Source organism: Epinephelus lanceolatus, chromosome 7 (assembly GCF_041903045.1).
Source record: "Epinephelus lanceolatus isolate andai-2023 chromosome 7, ASM4190304v1, whole genome shotgun sequence".
Classification (NCBI taxonomy): Eukaryota; Metazoa; Chordata; class Actinopteri; order Perciformes; family Serranidae; genus Epinephelus; species Epinephelus lanceolatus.
The window spans coordinates 18,871,776-18,891,899 of record NC_135740.1 but is presented as its reverse complement, the minus strand read 5'-3'; the positions used below and the strand labels follow the sequence as shown (position 1 = coordinate 18,891,899).

Sequence of the window (20,124 nt, the reverse complement as noted above, 5' to 3'; positions counted from 1 at the left end):
GTTTTTCCTCCTCGCCCGCCATATTTCATACCTGATTCTTCTGTGAATAACAAAAAGTTGTGAATTTCAAGTACGTCGCTTGCATTATCACCCCCGATGGCAACGCATGGTATTACATGCGTCACTACATCGCATATCAAAAAAATGGACAACACATTTTGAGACGCAAACACGCATCATGGCGGCCAATGTGTCTCGATGCGTCCCAATGCGTTCGTGTCTGCGCGCCTGTGCGTCGACTATGAAAGGGCCCTAACACGAAACAAGAAACACAAACAGAAAACTCTAAAACAAAGTCCATAGGATAACAAAATATGAACAAAAACCCAGGATCATGACCATTTTCACAGGAAATAAACGCACTACGTCAGTACAACATCGCAAATTGAATTGACCACACATGGTTGGGTTTAGGCAACAAAAGCATGTGGATAGGTTTAGGAAAAAAGAACAGGGTTTGGCTTTAGAATATAACGGGACGCGAATAGTAGAAGTAGATCAGGAGCCAGAGCCTTCAGCTATCAGGCTCCTCTCCTGTGGAATCATCTTCCTGTTACAATCTGGGAGGCAGACACCGTCTCCACATTTAAGACTAGACTTAAGACTTTCCTCTTTGATAAAGCTTATAGTTAGGGCCCCTAGTTAGGCTGACTTAGGCCTAGTCTGCCGGAGGACCCCCCTATAATACACCGGGCACCTTCTCTCCTTCTCTCTCTCTCTCTCTCTCTGTCTCATTGTGTCATACGGATTACTGTTAATTTATTATGTTGATCTGTTATGTACGACATCTATTGCACGTCTGTCCGTCCTGGAAGAGGGATCCCTCCTCAGTTGCTCTTCCTGAGGTTTCTACCGTTTTTTTTCCCCGTTAAAGGGTTTTTTTGGGGAGTTTTTCCTTATCCGCTGTGAGGGTCCAAAGGACAGAGGGATGTCGTATGCTGTAAAGCCCTGTGAGGCAAATTGTGATTTGTGATATTGGGCTTTATAAATAAAATTGATTGATTGATTGATTGATTGATTGAATACGGGTGAAAGTCTGTGTTTGTTGGACCCATCCACCACCCCTTCCTTCCACCTGCCCCGCTTGGACTTTCATCGCCTTAACTTTCGTCCTTGTCTCACTGTGTTTTCCCCTGACGCCGCCGGAGGCCGTTAAACTATAACGGCAATTAGCTTCGTATCATGCTGATGTTAAAGGACACCTTTTCTCATTGGTTTCTGACACCGCAAGTCACTGCCCAAGCACTGGATTTCGAACACTTTGGAGTGAGACTGGGCTTGTGCATCTGTTGTTGACGTTCTGGGACATTGTGTCAATTTCAGCCTGTTAAATGCATTGTGTCTTTTCAAAATACACTTCAAATTCACATTTTTTTTACTTCAACAACAAACACACATGGTTAGGTTTAGCCAACACCACCCTCCTGGGTGAGAGTCAGTGATCACTGGACCCATCCACCACCCATCCCGCCCTCCTTAGTTGCACTGTTTAGGAACAGTCACACACATCTAATTGGCCTGCTGCAATAATAAAATAATAAAGTCACAATGTCCTCAAACAAGTTAACAGCATCTTGGCTTGTTATTACTACTAAAAATGGTCAAACCTGCATGCCATACCAAACTGCAAACATCATAAAGCATCATAAACAAGTTTCAACCATAAAATCTGATCAGGTTTTGTAACTGTAGCATTTTGCTTTGGGATTGCTTTCACACAGACTTTGCAAAAATGGCCACCATCCTGTTTTTACATGGATTATTGTACATCGCTTTTGGTACCACTAGATGGCACAAAAAAAGTGGCCATGTATGAGGAGAACAGGTCTAATGAAGAATAAGGTGCAGGAATCTGTGCTCATATGAGGACACACGGTCACAGGAGGTTAAAGTTTGACAGAAGAAACATGATTATATGATGGAAATCGTGGTTAAATGTGATTGGTTAACTGATCAGCTGAATAGAGGAGGCAAGGAGGTGGGGCTGAGTGAGCTAGAGAGAGAGAGCAGTGAATGAATGAAGCATAAAGAAAGTCTCCCTGATTAAAGCTAAGCTGAGCTTCATTTAGGTACACAACAAAACTACAGTAAGGTATTGACTCAGTATGCATAGAGTCCTAAAACCTGTAAATAGTGAACATTTTACCAATCACAGTTCCCTCATCTCAAATAAAGGGATTTTTTTGAATGGATTTTTGGTTGGATGCTTGATATAAGGTCTGTGGTTAACACAAGCTTAAAAGACGTTCACATTTGCGTCATTAAATACCACACTTGTGAACTTTAAAGTGTCTATGTTCCTTAAAAAAGTTGCTAACAAGTGGCTAAATGAGACATTAAGTCATGTGACTGTAGTGTAGTTCATTTGTAGCCTAACATTAGCTTTTACTTCTGGTGATTGCATTTATGCTTTTAAAATCATAAAACTGGAGTCCATATGTGAAGATTATCTTGCTGAACAAGTGTGGAAGTGTCATAAACATGTGTTTGCCACAGAGCTTTTGTTCTGTCATAAGCCAAAATCCAGTGAAAAAATCCTACAGGCTTTTTGACAAGGTAACCAGTTTGGCGCTAACTTTCGCATCGGCCTACAGAAAAACATCATCCCTGTAACCCTTATGGAACTGAGCCACTGTTAACGAAATGTGTTTCACTTGTGCTTTTCCTGCTATGACGAGTAGAAATGTCTGCTGTGAAAAATGTATGACCACTGAACAAAAATATAAACACAACACTATTGACTTTGCCGCCAATTTTAATAAGCTGAAATGAAAGATCTAAGACTTCTCTCCACACACAGAAGACTTATATCTCTCAAACTGTGTGCACAAATCTGGTCAAATCTGTGTTAGTGAGCACTTCTCCTTTGATGAGATAATCCATCCACCTGACAGGTGTGACATGTCAGGATGATGATTAAGCAACATGATTACTACACAGGTGTTCCTCATATAGGAACAAGATGTATATATAAACACATATATTTCTGCAACACTAAAACACTAAATAAATAAAAAGGTGTATTATATTACTGTCAGATAATATAATGTGGATGGAGAATACCCCAAATACCTGTCCTGTAGCTGTTCTGGAGCTTTCTGTTATATCACACGACCTTCATCAACAGATGGAACCCACTTCTCATTAGATATAAGATGTTAAATTTGAATTATGCTTTTTCTGAGCACCTTCACAATTTCTCATCCTTAAAAGTTATGTTTCAAATTCCAAATCTTGACAAGTGGTGTAGTGGTAGATGAGGTGAGTGTGCTACCAGGTAGATGGGTTACAGATGAAGAAGTGGTTATACTCTCCTATCTACTCCAATGGCTTTTTAGTTGATTGGTGGGTAAACTCCATGTATCTGTGTATACCCTCCACTACACCACTGATTTTGACCTTGGAAACAGTCAGTCAAGGTCTCTCGTTTGATCATATCACATGAAACACAAGAAACACTCATATCTACTGATGAATTTAAGGGCATTAAAAGAATGTGGTGACAGATGCATGTGCTTGTTTTTCCTGAGAGGCCACTATGTTTGAATTGTTGTTGTTTTATTGTGGATTTTTGTATCATATGTTGTATTGTTGTATTTCAACTGTGTTGTGATTTGGAGCTACCTTGGCCAGGTCTCGCTTGTAAATTTTCCGTCTCAATACGACTTCCTGGTTAAATTAAGGTTAAATGAAAAATAAAATACATTAAAAATGATCTTCATCAGACTAAAAGAAGGTGCAGCCTTTGTCTGAGCATTGGTTTATTGTGACAGATATTCTATTAAAATTCATTCATTCGTTCATTTTCTGTAACTGCTTATCCTGTTAAGGATTTAAGGATCCTATCCCAGCTGACATTGGGCGAGAGGCAGGGTACACCCTGGACAGGTCGCCAGACTATCACAGGGCTGACACATAGAGACAGACAACCAGTCACACTCACATTCACACCTATGGCCAATTTAGAGTCACCAACTAACCTGCATGTTTTTGGACTGTGGGAGGAAGCTGGAGTACCCAGAGAAAACCCACGTTGACATGGAGAGAACATGCAAACAGAAGGGCCCCTATATGTACATCTGTACTGATGAAATTGATATTATTTCATCGAATTCCTGTTAAAAAGTAGAACATTAAACATTGGTGCATATTACTTAAACTTTATACAATTAAACTTACCTGCCTGGATACTCATTATTAGGTGAGGAGTGCATCCCTCTCAGGTGGAAAAGCAAAAGTTCTATAAGGGCTAGATAAAGTGTGTGTAAAGTGAAGTCTTATTATTGAAAGTACACACATTTTCACACATAGTCCACTTTTATTAATCTCTCAAAGTGCAAAACCAGATTCTTCATTTTGTCCTTTCCAAACATACTTCTCTTAAAGCACGCTGCTGAACACACTTACCATACAGTTACATCTCTCCACTTACATTTCCAAATACTGTTACACCTTTTATTGCATAAGGTCTGAAATCTGTGTGCCTTACTCACCACAAGCTTTCAGTTATGTACATTGAAAAATATGGCTAGGATTGTTAGCATAATTACTTGGACACACAATGTGACAAAAATCTAAGGCACTAGAAGTCATAGACTACGGTCCGCATATTCTGCTGAAGCACACATAAATCTAGGACGATGAGGGTAAGGACAAAATATTCACAGCAGGCTTTTCTGCTCAGCAAATACATGTGACGTAAGAGACATCACATTGAAAATACAAAACGGGAGCACATGATTCATCTCTTCTTGATGAGCTCCATTGCAGTTCTGCGTATGAAGAGCATAGTCTATCTCCAGAGATGATTTACTCCTGTAAAATGGAAACATAGGCACAAATAAGTCCTGGTGTGGCTAATCTCCCATTGGGGGCCGAGATCCACGTCCAATCAAGCCTGAGAAAGGGACACAGGTGGGATCCAGCAGCCGAAGTCACAGCACTTGTTTAAACATCTGCACCATCATGGCCGATATGTTTTGATCACATCTTTGATAGGCCTCCTGCATATCGGACAGCAGGCGTTGATCTGTCTCTTCAGCTTCAGCCCACAGTCGTTGCACAGACACATGTGTCCACAGGTGTAGATGACTGTGTCGACATCCTGGTCGAAGCAAATGGTGCATTCTCCGTTTTTCCCAGCAGAGGGCAGCTCCGGGGCGGTGAGAGTGGGCGAGACAGGAGGGCTGAGTGGGGAGCTGGGAGCAGTCACTAGAGGAAAAGAAAGAAAACATGTGGGTCTGGAAATGGAGCGGACATGGATGCACGTACACACAAGACACTTGTGTCTGTTGTTGATGTGAGAAGAGTACGACAGGTTCAGAGGTTAAGCTCTTCAATACTTTTGTTTTTTTGTATTCTCTTAATTCTTAATTCTGTGTTTTGGTTGTTTTATTCATAAGCCATGACAAACACAGATTTCCATGTTAGAATGTTATCTTTGCTGAATCATTAAAACTAAACAAAAGCTGTATGTTTAATGGCTGCAACTGACAGTTATTTTCAAAATTAATTAAAAATGTCCATCACAATTTCCTACAACCTGAAGTGATGTCATCAGATGTCTAGTTTTTTTCGACACATAAAAATAATTCACTGTAATGGTAGGACGAGGAAAAGCACCAAATGTTTTAGAAGCTTAAACTAAAGAATGTTTGGATTTTTTCCCTTTAAAAATGACCTCATGATTAATGGAATATGACAACAGATGCCAATTCATTTTCTGTCAGCTGACTAATTGATTAATTAACTCATTATTAAAGCTCTAGTATGTACCAAATTATGGAGGTATATTTCTAACAATGTGAAAATGCAAATGTCTCACTCCAAATTCGTCAGATAATGATGCTTGGTCAGCTGACCTCAGCATCAGATACGGGATAAGATTCAAATCAGGCAGCGGCATTTTTTGACTCTCCTAGCAAATGTTGTAGTACAAAGAGCGGGAAAGGGGTGGATGGGTCAAACAAACGCTGGACTTTCAACTGGGAGAGCGCTGTACCTTTCCCATGTGGAACCAAAGGTCAATCATTTTAATTAAACATACAAACATATGTGTAGCATACTAATGATGTATGTCACATTATGTTAGTAACAAAGGTACTTATTTTAAGCCAAACCATGATTTTTTTAAGCAAACCACATGCTTTTGTTGTCTAAACCTACAGAAGCAAAGCTAAAACCAAGTTTTTACCTGCATCGTACATTTATTTAGCAAATTTATTTATGTATTTAATGAGCAGAAACTGAACATTTCCTGTGAAAACACAAGTTTATGTGAAAGAGACAATGCATGTAACAAGCATCAATTGGCACGCTGCCCCTGAGGGTCCAAAACTGACCCTTGAGGGGTACCTATAGCATCATAGTTTGACGTGTAGGTCCACTGACCATTTGATGAGTTGGTAGTGAGAATGTGTTGGAAAATGTCCCAAAAGAAAGGAGGTCTGTTGCCACATCACAAGTGAAACAAGACGTATTTCCCAGGACGCGTCTAGTACAGTCCAACAGAAGTGCCACACCTCTACACATCCTGCTGTGACCTTGTGGGGGTTTCTATAAACATTGTAGCATCAGGCATGCTGTCAACATTTGGTAACCTACCCAGAGAGGATTCAGAGGCAGAGGAGGATCTGTTGACACTGAACGCCAGGTCTGAGTCACTGTCATCTGGACTGCTGCTCTGAGAAGTGCTGGGGGAGGTTGAGGGAGGACTGGACTGCAGTGTTCCTGTGTCACAGAGATAAAGACGCATGAACAAAAGCCAGATGATCAGACTCATGGAAAACTTTCAAAGATGCCATTCAAGTATATATCAAAGTGTAGTCAGTATCATTTCAGTACAGTGAACTGCTTGATTGTAAAGCAAGAGTGTGAGGCTTCACACAAACTGGCCCTAACCAGCTGGATTAGATATGCATATTTGTATTACTTGAAGTTTCAAAGAGTGATTTTCTTTTAGTTTCTGTTTGAGGATAATGTTGTTGGGCCTGAGCTGGTGGGAGTTTATGTGGGAGTAGTGGGATCAGGACAGATAGGTCACAGCTCTAAACTGAACAGACACATGCAGACATAAACTACTCAACTGCATTCCTTTAGTCTGGGAAAAAATAAATTGCAGGAGCTGCTGAGACTCAAGAATAGATGGATGATAACTGAGGAGTGTGTCCTTTTGGAGCATTTATCATTTTTATATAAAAGGAAAAGATAGACATTTTGAGAAATACGCTCATTTTCTTTCTTGTAGAGTCTGACGTTTGATATCACTATCATTTCTATCCAATAAATATGAAGCTACAAACAGCAGCCTGTTGGCTTAGCTTAGCATAAAGACTGGAAACAGTGGCAAACAGCTAGACTGGCTCAGTCCGTATGAAACAAAATCTGCCCACCAGCACCTCTAAAGCTCACTAATTAACACATGATACAACCCATAACCTCCTGGAGTCTCAGCTGGTTGTGTGGCAACTGCACAGAGCCAGAAAATAGTCCAGGACGTAACACCCTGTTTTGGGGTTTTGGTTCATGATATCATCTCTCTGTGTTGCTGTAAATACACTTAGCTTACCGAGTATCCTGAGTCTGTTGACAGCCCCGTGCAGGGTGAAAAAGGCCCACAGAACCTGAGAGGAGTCCACACAGAGCAGCCTGCCACGTCCCACTCCGTTCACCCCGTGGTGCACCTCTCCACTGGGCAGCAGACTGAAGCTGAGCACGTCTCCAGAGCAAGGCATGGGGAAGCCCCGGTGCACCACCCAATACTCTTTACGGTCCAGGAGAACCTCCGGGTCTGCCGGTAAGTCCCCAGCGTGCAGACTAGCCGGATCACAGGATGTTAAACCAAACAACAGCGCCCCAAAGTAAGGTAGGCCCAGGTGGCCCACCTCCACGTACAAAGTCTCACCCACATGCAGCGGCCGGTCACTGAACACCAGAGTCCGGCTGCTGTCCAGAAAATGGATGCACGCAGCTGAGCGATCTGCAGAGAGTATTACATCAGAGCCACGGACGGGGTGAAAGTGTAAGTCATTGTCCAGCGGGGAAGGAAGGCCCCGGACCACCCTCGGGACGCTGAATCCAGTGGAGGCGGATGAGGACGGTGTGGAAGAGGAAGAGGTGGAGGAGCAGCAGGGGATGAGCTGAGTGTAGTTATTGAGCTGGAGGTTGGCCATCTTGGCAGCGGCAGCGGCAGCCTGGTTGTTCTCCAGCTGATTGTTGTTGTAATTGGCTGAGTCGTGGCTACTCTGGGGCAGATAGGCACTCAGACGAGCCGCACTCAAGCAGCTGGATCCCACACTCTCAGCAAACGTGCTTTCTGTGGTGGAGAATGTGAAGAACAAAGTTGGTGACATCATTAATCATATGATCTGTTAACCGAGTAAGCTCAGGGCACTAGTTTTCTCCTCTTTTTTTTATTTATTTATTTTTTTCAAAAGTCCTTTTGTCTTCAGTGACGCCCAAGGAAAAGCTCATGAGATAAAATCTGCATGTGTTACTGCAGCCTCTTTGGTGTTACTCTATGAGCGCTTTTGTTTATATGGGCACATTATAGGGCAGAAATGAATGAATAATTTCATTTTAGATTCATCTGCTGATTATTTTCTCAGTTGATTAATCAACTATAAAACATGGCTGTAAAACCCAAGAAAACAGAGACAAAATGGAGGCTTATGGCAGATAGTTACAGAATGAATTAAAGAAAGAAAATTTATGACACGACATAACACTTGTCATTAATATATTTATGGCATATCCACTACAATAGTGCTATTTAATACTCTTTCCCACTATGACTGACAGCAAGCAGATGAGAATTACAAGATGAAACATAACTGTCACACACAACAAGCCACTGTTAGCACTCACAAGCTTACAATATCAATATAAATACAACCCTAAAAGTGTTACTGATACCAATTCATCTGATGTCCACGATGTGAATCGAGTGATCTGTAGTATAGCCATACTTTTGGATGTTTTGGTGGCATCTCAACACACTGAACCGCATCACTGGCATCACATGGCTAACGTAATCTAACGGTTATTTATGGAGCTGTTTCTATGTCGAGTTTTTTGGGACTGACTTGATGTTTAATGTTAATTGCTGTGTTAGCTCGTGCTAACCAGGCACACTATTTAGAATAGGAGAGTGGCTCCTGAGGTGGCAGCAACAGAAAGTTTGCTGATCCGATGGGGGAGTAGGGATGGTACGGGATCAAATGCAGGTATCGTTTGACTGGAGACCTTTCGTAACTACTTGATACTGGGTTGTTTCGGTAGATACCTTAAAGGCATAGAGTGTCGATACAGTTGTAGCTGCTGTTTCTGCTGTAAGCGCTTTTGTCGCCGACAGGGCGAACCATTAGCATCATATGGCTAACGTAATCTAACGTTTTTTTATGGGTTTACCAACATAGTGGAGCTGTTTCCCTGCCGATGTGAGTTTTTTGGGACTGTTTGACGGCTTGAAGTTGAATGTTAATTGCTGTGTTAGCTCGTGCTAACCAGGCACACTGTTTAGAAGACTAGAGTGGCAGCAACAGAAAGTTTGCTGATCCGATGGGGGAGTAGGGACGGTACGGGATCAGACCCCTGCTTCAAAAAGGATCAAATGCAGGTATCCTTTGACTGGAGACGTTTCGTTACTACTTGGTACTACTTATTTCAGTAGATACCTTAAAGGGAGCGAGAGCCAATACCCAGTCCTAGTCAAGGTATTGATTAATAATATTGTTGATGGACACTCCTGATAACCAATAAAGGCTACAATGAACATTTGAGAGCCATTCATATGCCTGCCTTGTTGTGATGCTTGTTGTGGCGTTAAATGAACTGTGGTTTTTAGTGCAAATAGGCAGCAGTTTTTTGACAGTCACCACTGTATTTACAATTTCATTCCCTTTCTTTCATAACAGGAGCTCATGAACTGCCATGCTTCATGCACAGAGTTCATATCACAGCTGTGTTTCTCTATGTATGACGGGCTGATATAAAGAAGTCTGGTGTTAGTAGTCAGCCCCTTTGACTTATGATACATTCCTTTATTACTATTTCTAGTGATGCTGAAGCAGTTGAGTGCACTGGCCTCTCACCAAAGCTCCTGGGATCTGCCGCCTTGACCAAACATGGCCATAGCTCTTGTCAGACTGAAGATAAACACACCCAGCGAGTACGAGAGGGAACCACAAGGGAGAGTGTGATGGAAATTCAGGAAGAGGGTGAAAGTGACAAGCGCGGGAAAGTGATAGTAAGAGAGAGGAGAGTGGTTAAGAGTGAGAGGTTCAGGGCGAGATCCACATCCTGTTTATCTAATGGCTCTGGTTTTCTGGACAAACTAGTTTTGTCACACAGATAGTGTTTCAGTGAGCCACCCCAGGCCCTTACTACCTGCTCCTACTATTCTGGCCTCGGCTGCTGCAGAGCTTAATGGTACAGCTGCTCTCTGAACTCTCAGGAAGCTGCTTAAATTAGCTGTGAATGTGTTGACACTATAAAAATAAGTTCCTGAGGTTTCGGGGGTTGTCGAAGCCATGGTCAAAATACACGGCCTTCTAGCTGACTCTGATTCCAGCCAAAGAAATATCCTCAATACTTTATTGGGTATATATGAACTGTAATGATGGATTATGCACAACCAGTCAGTTGTGAAATTTGTTCCTCTCACTTCCTGTTTGAATATGAGTCAGCTTCTGCTTCCCTCTCACAGCTGCAGTCATGACAAAAACAATAAGTTTTTTATAGGAGTGATTTCATAGAGCAAGTAAACAACCTGATGAAGTGCTTACCAAGCAGCGTGACCTCCTGAGTGATGCCGTAGATATCTATTATGGCCCAGAGTGGACAGCCAATGCTGAGCCCACAGTGGAAGAGGATGGGCTCTCCTTCGTTGATGCTGTAGAAAACTCTTCCGTGGCGATCGGCCCAGAATGACAAGACGTTGTCCTTCAAGGCCAGCCTCTCAGGCAGAGCTTTGGCCCAGTAGCCAGGCCGTGTCACCAGGTCTGGACAAGCATACTTGGGGATGTCTGTAGCGACCAATTCGCTGGGGTCCAAACTGGTGAAACCAAAACGTAAAGCTCCACTCCAGCCAGTGTGGACGCCACTCAGGCGAAGACGCACCTGAATTAAAGACAGTAATCGAAATGTAATTTTTATTTCCTTAAAGATACACATTACCAACTTTTATATCAATTACATGCCCTGTGTTACACTGAAATCATGAAGAAAACTTTGTTTTCTCTTATGCCTCCATGCTGAGCGAAGAATCCAAAAACTGAGAAAATTTTTGATGAATTTGAGTCAAAGGGGGCAAAATTTAACAACAGTAAAACAATATCAAAACATCTGTTAACCAGCTCTCACACAACTCAACTGCAGTAAAATCCAAGTCTCATTTATCCAGTTGTTTGCGCAGTACTTCCCGAACAAATGCATTTTTGCTAAAAACCTATCTATTTTCTCACATAAGGACAAGTAGCATGCACATATGGGAAATACTGAGCATAGGATCGGATAAATGAGACGTGGATTATACTGCACCAGTTGTGAAAGTTTGTAAAAATGATTTTTTGATGTAGTTTTGCTGTTGTTAAACATGGCGCCCTTTACTCCAGTTCATAAAGAATTTTCTGTTTTGGGATTTTTCGTTCACTGTGGAGGCATGTGAGAAAAACAATTCAGCGTAACATAAGGTGAGTAACTGATATTGAAATGAAATCAATGAAATTATCACTTTTCCTTTTAATCTCTAGCTGTTAGAGGTGCAGTGAGTAATAAAAAGTTGTAAACAAACCTTCTCATAAAGGTGGACAGGCCTGTGGCTAAAAGTGATGCCATTACAGAAGCTGTTCTTGCGCGTGGCACGACGAAGCTGCCCATCCAGCCTGATGTTCTTGCCTTTAGCGTGGGGGTGAAAGCGGGGCGACTCCACACTGATGCTGACTGGAGCAGCAGACGTTCTTCTCTCCACACCTGCCCCATTGTTAGGCAGGGTGTAGTACTGCCTGCTGGCCACTGGGCGGGGTTGCAGAGATGCATCTGTGGGTGCAAAAATATCCGGGGTGCAGTGTGAGAAAAGAAAGCCATCAATGAGTCTTTCAACCAAACGAGACAGCAGCGCAGTTATGTGAAAAGCAGGTCTGCTTTTGTCCTGCTCAGACAAGGTCAGAGCAGCAATGTTAGTGACACCAGCTGCTGGAAAAAGAGGCAAACATATCAGCACACAATAACTCGTTTGCAAGTGGTCCATGGCAGTTGGTTTAGAGGGCAGAGGCCAGTTATGTAAAGAAGCCCACAGTCTCACACACTTCCTTTCCCACACTGACACTGTAAAGTCTCTCTGCTTCTCTCAACAAGTACATTAAATAGTCTCTTCTGGCATGTAACCCACATTTACAGTATAAAAAGGCAAACTGTCCCAAATCAGTCTTCTTACCACATCCATATGGGACACTTACATTACAGGAATAAAACAAGGTAAATTTAGACAAAACCCATGTGCATATATCATGGCAGACATGAAAGGGACATTTGGCTCATGTCAAATCAACACATATTTGAACAGCTGTAATATTAAGAGCATCACAGGAGAGAGAAAACACAACGAAAAAATCAACAGAATTCGACAACAGACGTGATAAGCCTTCCTCTTATTTATGGGCTACACACACCCTTGGCCTACAGCATAAACAAACCCTGAATAGCCCCTTTCATTCCTCCACGGTTATCTTCAGAAGTGAAGAATGAATCACACAGTGCCTCGTCAGTGAAGAAATACCCAAATGAAAGGCGTAATCTTTGATATTATCTGCACAATGTCCTACTTGGGAGAGGACTCCCAAGCATCACAAAACAAACTCACAAGGATTGTAAATCAGCACGACAAACTGGACATGAGTTTTGTATTGAATCGAATGAAAGCTGTAGATGAGTGTTTATGATATAGACTGGCTGAAATCCAATATTCAGAGGGAGGCGGTGTGTCTACTCGCCTCCAGGGCCACGGAGTGATTACATTTCTGTTTAAAATTCACTGTGATCTGGTGTAAAGACAATAACTCAGTGAAATGTTCCACAGCACATTTCCTAAATTAGACATTATCACTGATTATATTCTAAACTATGAAGCAGCAGCGAGAACATCTGTAACATCTCAAATGATGTGTGGGTGCCCCCTTTTCCTTTCTGCTCCTGGGAATTTTGGCTTTTGAGGGAGTAAAATATACTTTGGGTAAAGTGTGCGGAGAAAAACATGTTGAGGATCAGTGCGCCTTGGGCTCAACTGCCTCGCTGACAGAGGAACGCACTGGGACCCTGCAGTTAAGGGAACTACAGTGAGGACTGTTATAGACACTTGTTTGCCATTATTAGATGAAAGGCATAGCCCACTAGGTCATGCACTGGGGGATAGCCCAAGTTTGTGCCTCTCATTATTAACATAACATTCGAGTCACAGGCGATCTTTGAAAAACCCAGCGGGTTGCCTATCAACACTTATATCTGTTCTGAGAGTATTTCCAAAATCCTTAAAAACTCTTACAACCATCTGGATTAAAACAAAATGACAAAACCCCTCTCCCAAGTTGCAACTGTGTTTGCTATTCAAAACAAAGATGGTAGCTGAAAATGACACCCATGTTTATTTGCACAGTGTGAACCAACATGTTTTTGTGTCTAAGTGACTAATGGGAACAGCAATGGAGTCTGGTGGGTTTAGAGCTATTTCTGGTTCAACAAAAAGGATCTTACTCTTTAACAAAAAGGTCGATCACTGACGGGATCATTTCTAAGATGTTGTCAGACACCTTTAATAATAATAAGAGCCCATCAGTGGCAAAAAAATGCACTTTTAGAGGACGTAAAATGACAGTGAGTGGTAAAAATGCCGCCTGTTTCGCCTCAATGCTGGACCAGTTTCAAAAATTGATATTCCCATTAGTAACTTTGGCACAAACACATGGGAAAATAGGGTCCAGATGGAAAATACCTACATTATGTTTTAAAGACAGTGGAAATGCATTCAGCTCATTTGTTAGACCTCAAGGCTACACATAGTGTGCTGAGTAACACTGAATGTTTGTGCAAATGAAAACTCGACAGGGCCCTTTAAATAATTTTACTGTCACTCATATTCGCCAATTTTGACGTTACTTTCTATTTGGTTTTCAAATGCACAAAAAGAGCAAGAACACAGGTCATTTCCAGCCTGATATTTTCTAATTGTGCGGCTAAAGGAAGACCAGCTTATTATTAGTTTTTATTTATTCAATCCATGTTTAACCAGGTAAGTCCCGCTGAGATCAGCGATCTCTTTTACAAAGGAGACCTGGCCAAGACAGCAGCATACCAAAAGTTACAGCCAACAACAACAACAACACAATAAAAACGATACACAGCATGTCGAAATAGTAGAGCACCCACGCACGACGACAACCACCAACCGATTAATTCATCCTCGTACTTCTGAGAGCTCTAAAATCAGGCAGAGAGACCAATTTACGTAGTTTCAAGTCTATTTGAAGCAGAGCTAATAAAAGCTCTCTTTCCCAGCTCAGTCCGAGCACAAGGAACAGACAACAAAACCAAGTCTTGAGATCTCAGACTAAAGCTACAGTCAGATCTCTGGTCAGTCAAAGTACAAATGTACGAAGGGAGCTTACCAAGAATGGCTTTATAAATGAACAAATAGCAGTGACTGAGCCTGTGAAGGGTCGAAGATGGGCAACCTGCCCTGGGATAAAGCGCACTGTGATGAGTGAGGGCTCAGATGGTTAAAAGAGTACCGCCAGAATAGCTGTAAGTATTATTAATCAGCATTCACAAGATAACTGGATGATTGCTTTTGGGAAAATCGGTCACTTAGCTCTGTGACGTGAATGTAATGGTAATGCATGAGCTGAGGCTGGGTCAGTGTCAATGATGGCAAACTTAGATCTTCTACTTACACTGAACAGCAATATAGATGATACTTGCATGATGGGCCACCAAAATCATGTTTGAATTTAGGACTGATGACACAGATTGAAATTACAGTGGGACCAGACATAGACCACTTCGTGCACTCAGTCTCGAGCCTCACATACAGTATATTTCTGCTACTGCGTGAGGGTCAACTGAGAACTATGGGAACGCTCTCTCCCTGTCTTTTTCCTGATGAAAGAAAAAGCACAAATAAATGCAATCATAAAACCGCACAAGACACACTGCTGTGCTGAGGAAAGCTTTTTGAAATGTAAAACTGATTATGTGCATTCGTCAGAGTTATCTTTGGCCACAAGATGATCCAGCTCTTTATTCTCTCATATCTCTAGGCTGTATGTGTTCATCATACTGTAACTCATTCACTGAGCAAGGCATGAGCCTCTGTGGATTTTAGGAGTCTGTTGCTTCTGGAAGTTGTGAACACGACTTTCTTTAACAAACACCTCTGATACTCTTTTCACAGCTGATGTTATGACACATAGGCCAGCAATACGACTCCATACTGACTGAGCCTATGGAAATCTTTCCGATATACCGTGCACATCTCTAAGCACAGATAGTCCATTAATTTCATGTTAATAGAAACCATACAGTGCAAGCAATAGGACCCACGCTGCTCCTGCTCCTCTGTGACTAACTGTTCTCAGTCCAAACCCTACGTCAGCTGGCTCTGGTGGCAGTAACCACATCATTTAGCCGCTGAGTGGGTCTGTTGGGGGGGCGTGGGAGTGTGACAGACATTAAATCAAAGTGATATGGGAAACTGATTATCAAGTAATGTGCTGTAGGTGTCATGACAAAGTGATTTTCTGAGAGCTCATAATGACAGCTTTATGCAGAAACTGGGGCTGACAGTCAGTTTATATGCAGGAATACTTCACTAGAGAATGTACTTTATATAAGACACCGCTGATACTTGGTGTAACTGCAGGATATTAGCAATACAGTTGGATGTATAAGGGCTATTTTGTTGTGTTTGTTCAGTTTAATTTACTTTTTTCCCCCTCTTAGTGACCATTATGTGTGATTCATGTGTGACATGGCTCCTCTAATGCTGCAATTTCCCACCTATTTACATATTTATCTATGAAACAACAACATTTTATGGGAAAAAACAGCCAACAATTGTAATTTCTGTCTGAAATAAAAGCCAGATTTACATGCTGTGACAGAAAACAAGAAAATAATCTGATTGTGCAAAAAGCAGAAATTATGAAGCCATTTAATGCGCACATAATTTGGGAATTGTTCATTTGTCTGCTACAATCAGTGATGCATGACCAAGAGTAGTCTTTCACTGCTGAAATTACACTTAATTTAAATTCTTTAAGATCAAATTAATGTTTATAATGATAGGATCAAGAGTTGCAAAGGAGCTTTACTGATAATATTAATGACTTCTGTTGATGATGCTCTTTCTGCCTGATGATCATCACCACCCTTCATTTCTTTCTTTTTCATTTCAGGCTGCAGAAATGAATGTGATTATCTAACTCATGACTAAAAAGTGATTTTTTCAGGGAGCGCATGTTCAGACTCGCTCCCTGGGAATCACGCTCAGCTCCCCCGTGATGGGGAGCGCGTCTCTGTGCACAGCGATCACAAGTAAGAAGAGGAATCAGGACTAGCCATGTGTATCTGTCTCTGGCTACCGTGCTGTTTTGCGCACGGGAGCACCCCTGCTTCATGTGCGCAAGCCTCGTGAATGATACAGTAATAACAAGTCTCACCTATTAAAGGTTTAGGTGTCGTATTCCCCATTATATCCAGAAATCTCGCGCACCGGCTGACAAGTTAATTCCGTCTGCACTATGTCTCTGTCCATCCGTGTGTCCTCGGTCTGGTGAGTATATCTGCCTGGAACCAGTTCAATCGGAGTATCAGTGGCTTCAGATCGCGCCGTATCTCCCCGCTGAAGCATGGACGCGCTCCTCTTAATGTCAACCTCAAGCCGCTGCGACAGGCAGACACCTCCAACTGGCGCACAGCAGCCCCCTCCTTTCTTTAGTATAGGCTCCCCTCTGCACGACTTTAAAGACACAGTAAGCGCAGATCCCCCTCAAGAGCATCACATAGCCTCTGAATAATTCATTTAATTATTCACTCAAAGCCTGTGATGAAGCCTAATGAGTGTGTAGCCTATAGGACAAACATCCTGCTGGAAGGGGGATGTGTAATCTAAAGGAGAAGGCTTGTCAGTACATTTGCATAGAGAGGGTCGTGCAGACAAACTTTGATAACAGTAAAATGATTATAGAGATCTTTGATCATGGCTGCATTCAAAAAAATGTTTTGCTTTTGAGTGTCATCCTGAAGGGGTTAAACTGATCTGAATACAGAGCAAACACAATCATGATCCTTGGTGTTGGTTTTTTTTTTTTTTAAATCACAATCCCATCACAGGGAAGGTTATCAAGTCTCAATCAAGCGTTCACATGTTTGACACAAAGATAAAAACACTTTTAATAAGAGTCCAAGCGCCATATGAGGAAATCCCCTTATTTCCCACCCTATCCTCTGCCCTCCCACAGCCTTGACTGTTGGGCTTCTCTCAAGCTGTTTCCTGTCTTCTGGACCACGCCACTCTCTGAGGAGCCATGGCCTGCAGGGTTTATAGGGACTAAGACCATCAGAGAAGGGAGTGCCAGGACAACGTATCTCCAGTGGCTCAGAATTAGGGAGGCCTGGGGGCGCTACGGCAGCTGTGTGTCAAATATCCTGAGCAAAGCCTGCTGGTTAAGACATAAGCAGGCATGAAAACGTAGACGTGTGCAAATTATTATGCCTTGATGTCAATGTAATGTTCAAATTTTGACTTACTGGAGCACAACAGGGGTTTATGTCATTATTTTGGGGGATTTTTGCCTTTATTAGACAGTACGGGTGAAGATAAACAGGAAAAGGGGGAAAGGGGACAACACGTAGCAAAGGGTCTTAGCTCAGAATTGAACCCAGGCCACTGCTAAGGACTCAGCCTTAAGCTAGATTCTGCATCCACAAGGGTTCACAAGGGTCCACTTTAGTCTGCTAACATAAATGTTGTCGTCCCTGCATGTCTGCTATGGTCTACATGGACCCCTGTGTGCAAGGGCAGAGGTTTCATTTTAATACTGGGGACACACACATATTAAAAAAGAGATAATTTGAGCATCAAACATTTAATTTCCTGCATCTGGTGAGTATTACATGAACCACATTGTGCCTTTTCTGCATCACTTTATGGTGTAATGTCTTTAATTTTGTCCAAATAAAAGTCCCCTGCTACTTCGATGTTTTTATAAGAGGGGACAAAGTCACATGTTTTAAATAGTGAGGGGGACATGTCCCCCTGCATCCCCCTGCAATCTACACCCATGCCTATGTCGATTTTTGTGTGCAGGACTAAATTTGCAAGGGCACCAATCGCGCAATTCAGTTAAAAAATATGATCTCTTGTTACACACTCAAGTCCAGTTTATGGTGTATGCACCTCTTGTTTTTTTTTCTAAGGAAAAAAGAAGATAAAAAAATGGATGCATGTTTTACAGAGAAGCTGTGCAATGAGGGATTGCATACTTTTTCTTTTTACTTTAAGTAGGTGCTGCAGCTGCCCTTAAAATGTATATACTGTTGCATGCAGTATGCACACAATTGGGACATACTACTTCCTCATAAGGTTAGGCCTTGAACCTTGACCCTCTTACTCATATATTCATTACCATGGAGATAAAACAAAATGCCAATCACCGAGCTCACTTGAGACAGAGGTCAACCCAGACAGCTCTGATGCTATTATTTCACCACAAGTAATAACTGCATACATTGTAGATTCTAACATGTTATTTTCACAATAGTAAAATTAGTCTATACATTACTATGTTATCGTTATTTAATACTTATGCCCTTTTGTTGTTGGTTATATTTGTGATTATTTTATTCAAATATTCCCATTATTACTAATCAACTGGTCATCAGTCACCTGAATGTGCTGTCATCCATCATTAGGACTTGTGGCAGTCAATGTGACGAATCTTTCGCTGTGCAGTGTATTGTGGGTCAGAATAATGGCTGGCTTGCATAGTGCAAAATTGGACCTGATGTACTAGAACATCCCAGTATATTTGGCATACTACGTTTGACATACTATGAATTGGAACATAATAAATCTTTCTCTGGCATACTATATAGTATGGTAGTGTGGGTATTGGAGCGCACAGAAGATCTGCTGTTCGTCTTTAAAGGAATACAAAGACAGCCAAATGGTATTGAACTCCTGGCGTCTAACGGGAGTTCTTCTTGCTGTCCTGAGACCACCATTTTCGCTCCTTATGCGCATGCCTCTTCTTCTTCTTTTTTACTTTTATGGTGGTTGGCAAATAACGTTATGAGGCATTACCACCACTAACTGGAATGGAGTGTGGATCAGAAAACGCATATGCGTGGAATGCCAGATCAACACGCACCCTCAATCACTTTCTGCTTTATGTATGCAGGTTGACCATACTGTCATGATCCATATCACATACAGAGGAAAGGTGATTCTGGATTTCCGTGGCTGTCAGCGTGGTCATATACGATCTAATTCAGTTTGAGGCCAAACAAGTCTCGTGAGAGATGGCGATTGGGTGAAGGCAGGCAGGAACTAAATATAACTCGAAGACAAAAGCATTTGTTTCTACCTCCTCAATGCTGTTTGTTTTAGCAGGATATGGTGGTTCGTTATATGAGCCTTGGGTGAATGGTGTTTGGGGTGAAGCGAAGCAGAAGTGAAATTCCCCCCACGCCCTCGCGGTTGCCTCAGAAAAGAAAGATCTGCTATGGCAAAGGGGATTAACACAGGAAGTGAATATGAGGCTGCGATGGGAGTCCGCAATCAAGCTTTCCCTGTAAACACAGCAGAGCTGCATTAACTAGTGCTGCTTCCCCTAATGCTTGCTTTACTGCCTGAGTGCAGACTATGGGGTGTTAATGAAAGCATAATGATTGCTCGGCTGATTTTATTCCAAAAAAATAAAAGGCACTCTACTTTCAGAATCATTTTCAGCACAATCATTTCAATCACTGTTGGATGTCTGCAGAGACATTCAGTGGCACAGGAGTAGTTTGATGTTTTGGGAGTTATGGTTGTTCCAGACAGTCCCCAGCCCCCCAAGAAACACCAGCAAC

The 20,124-nt window shown here is 42.0% G+C and overlaps 1 protein-coding gene across 2 annotated transcripts in view; it reads right to left on the bottom strand.

Annotated features, from left to right (window-relative positions):
* Positions 1-4,304: 4,304 nt before the first annotated feature.
* Positions 4,305-20,124, bottom strand: part of neurl1b (neuralized E3 ubiquitin protein ligase 1B) — a 36,008-nt gene continuing 20,188 nt past the window's right edge. Inside the window, exons 1-6 of one of the 2 annotated variants that reach the window (XM_033632553.2) lie at positions 16,710-16,957; positions 11,792-12,036; positions 10,785-11,118; positions 7,568-8,314; positions 6,604-6,729; positions 4,305-5,211 (exon numbers count right to left, since the gene is read on the bottom strand). In XM_033632553.2, coding sequence (XP_033488444.1) covers positions 4,964-5,211; positions 6,604-6,729; positions 7,568-8,314; positions 10,785-11,118; positions 11,792-12,036; positions 16,710-16,740 — 1,731 coding nt within the window. In that variant the 5' untranslated portion in view covers positions 16,741-16,957 and the 3' untranslated portion in view covers positions 4,305-4,963. Of the gene's footprint in view, positions 5,212-6,603; positions 6,730-7,567; positions 8,315-10,784; positions 11,119-11,791; positions 12,037-16,709; positions 16,958-20,124 lie in introns of those variants that run through there. The other variant, XM_078169264.1, reaches the window with a different exon arrangement.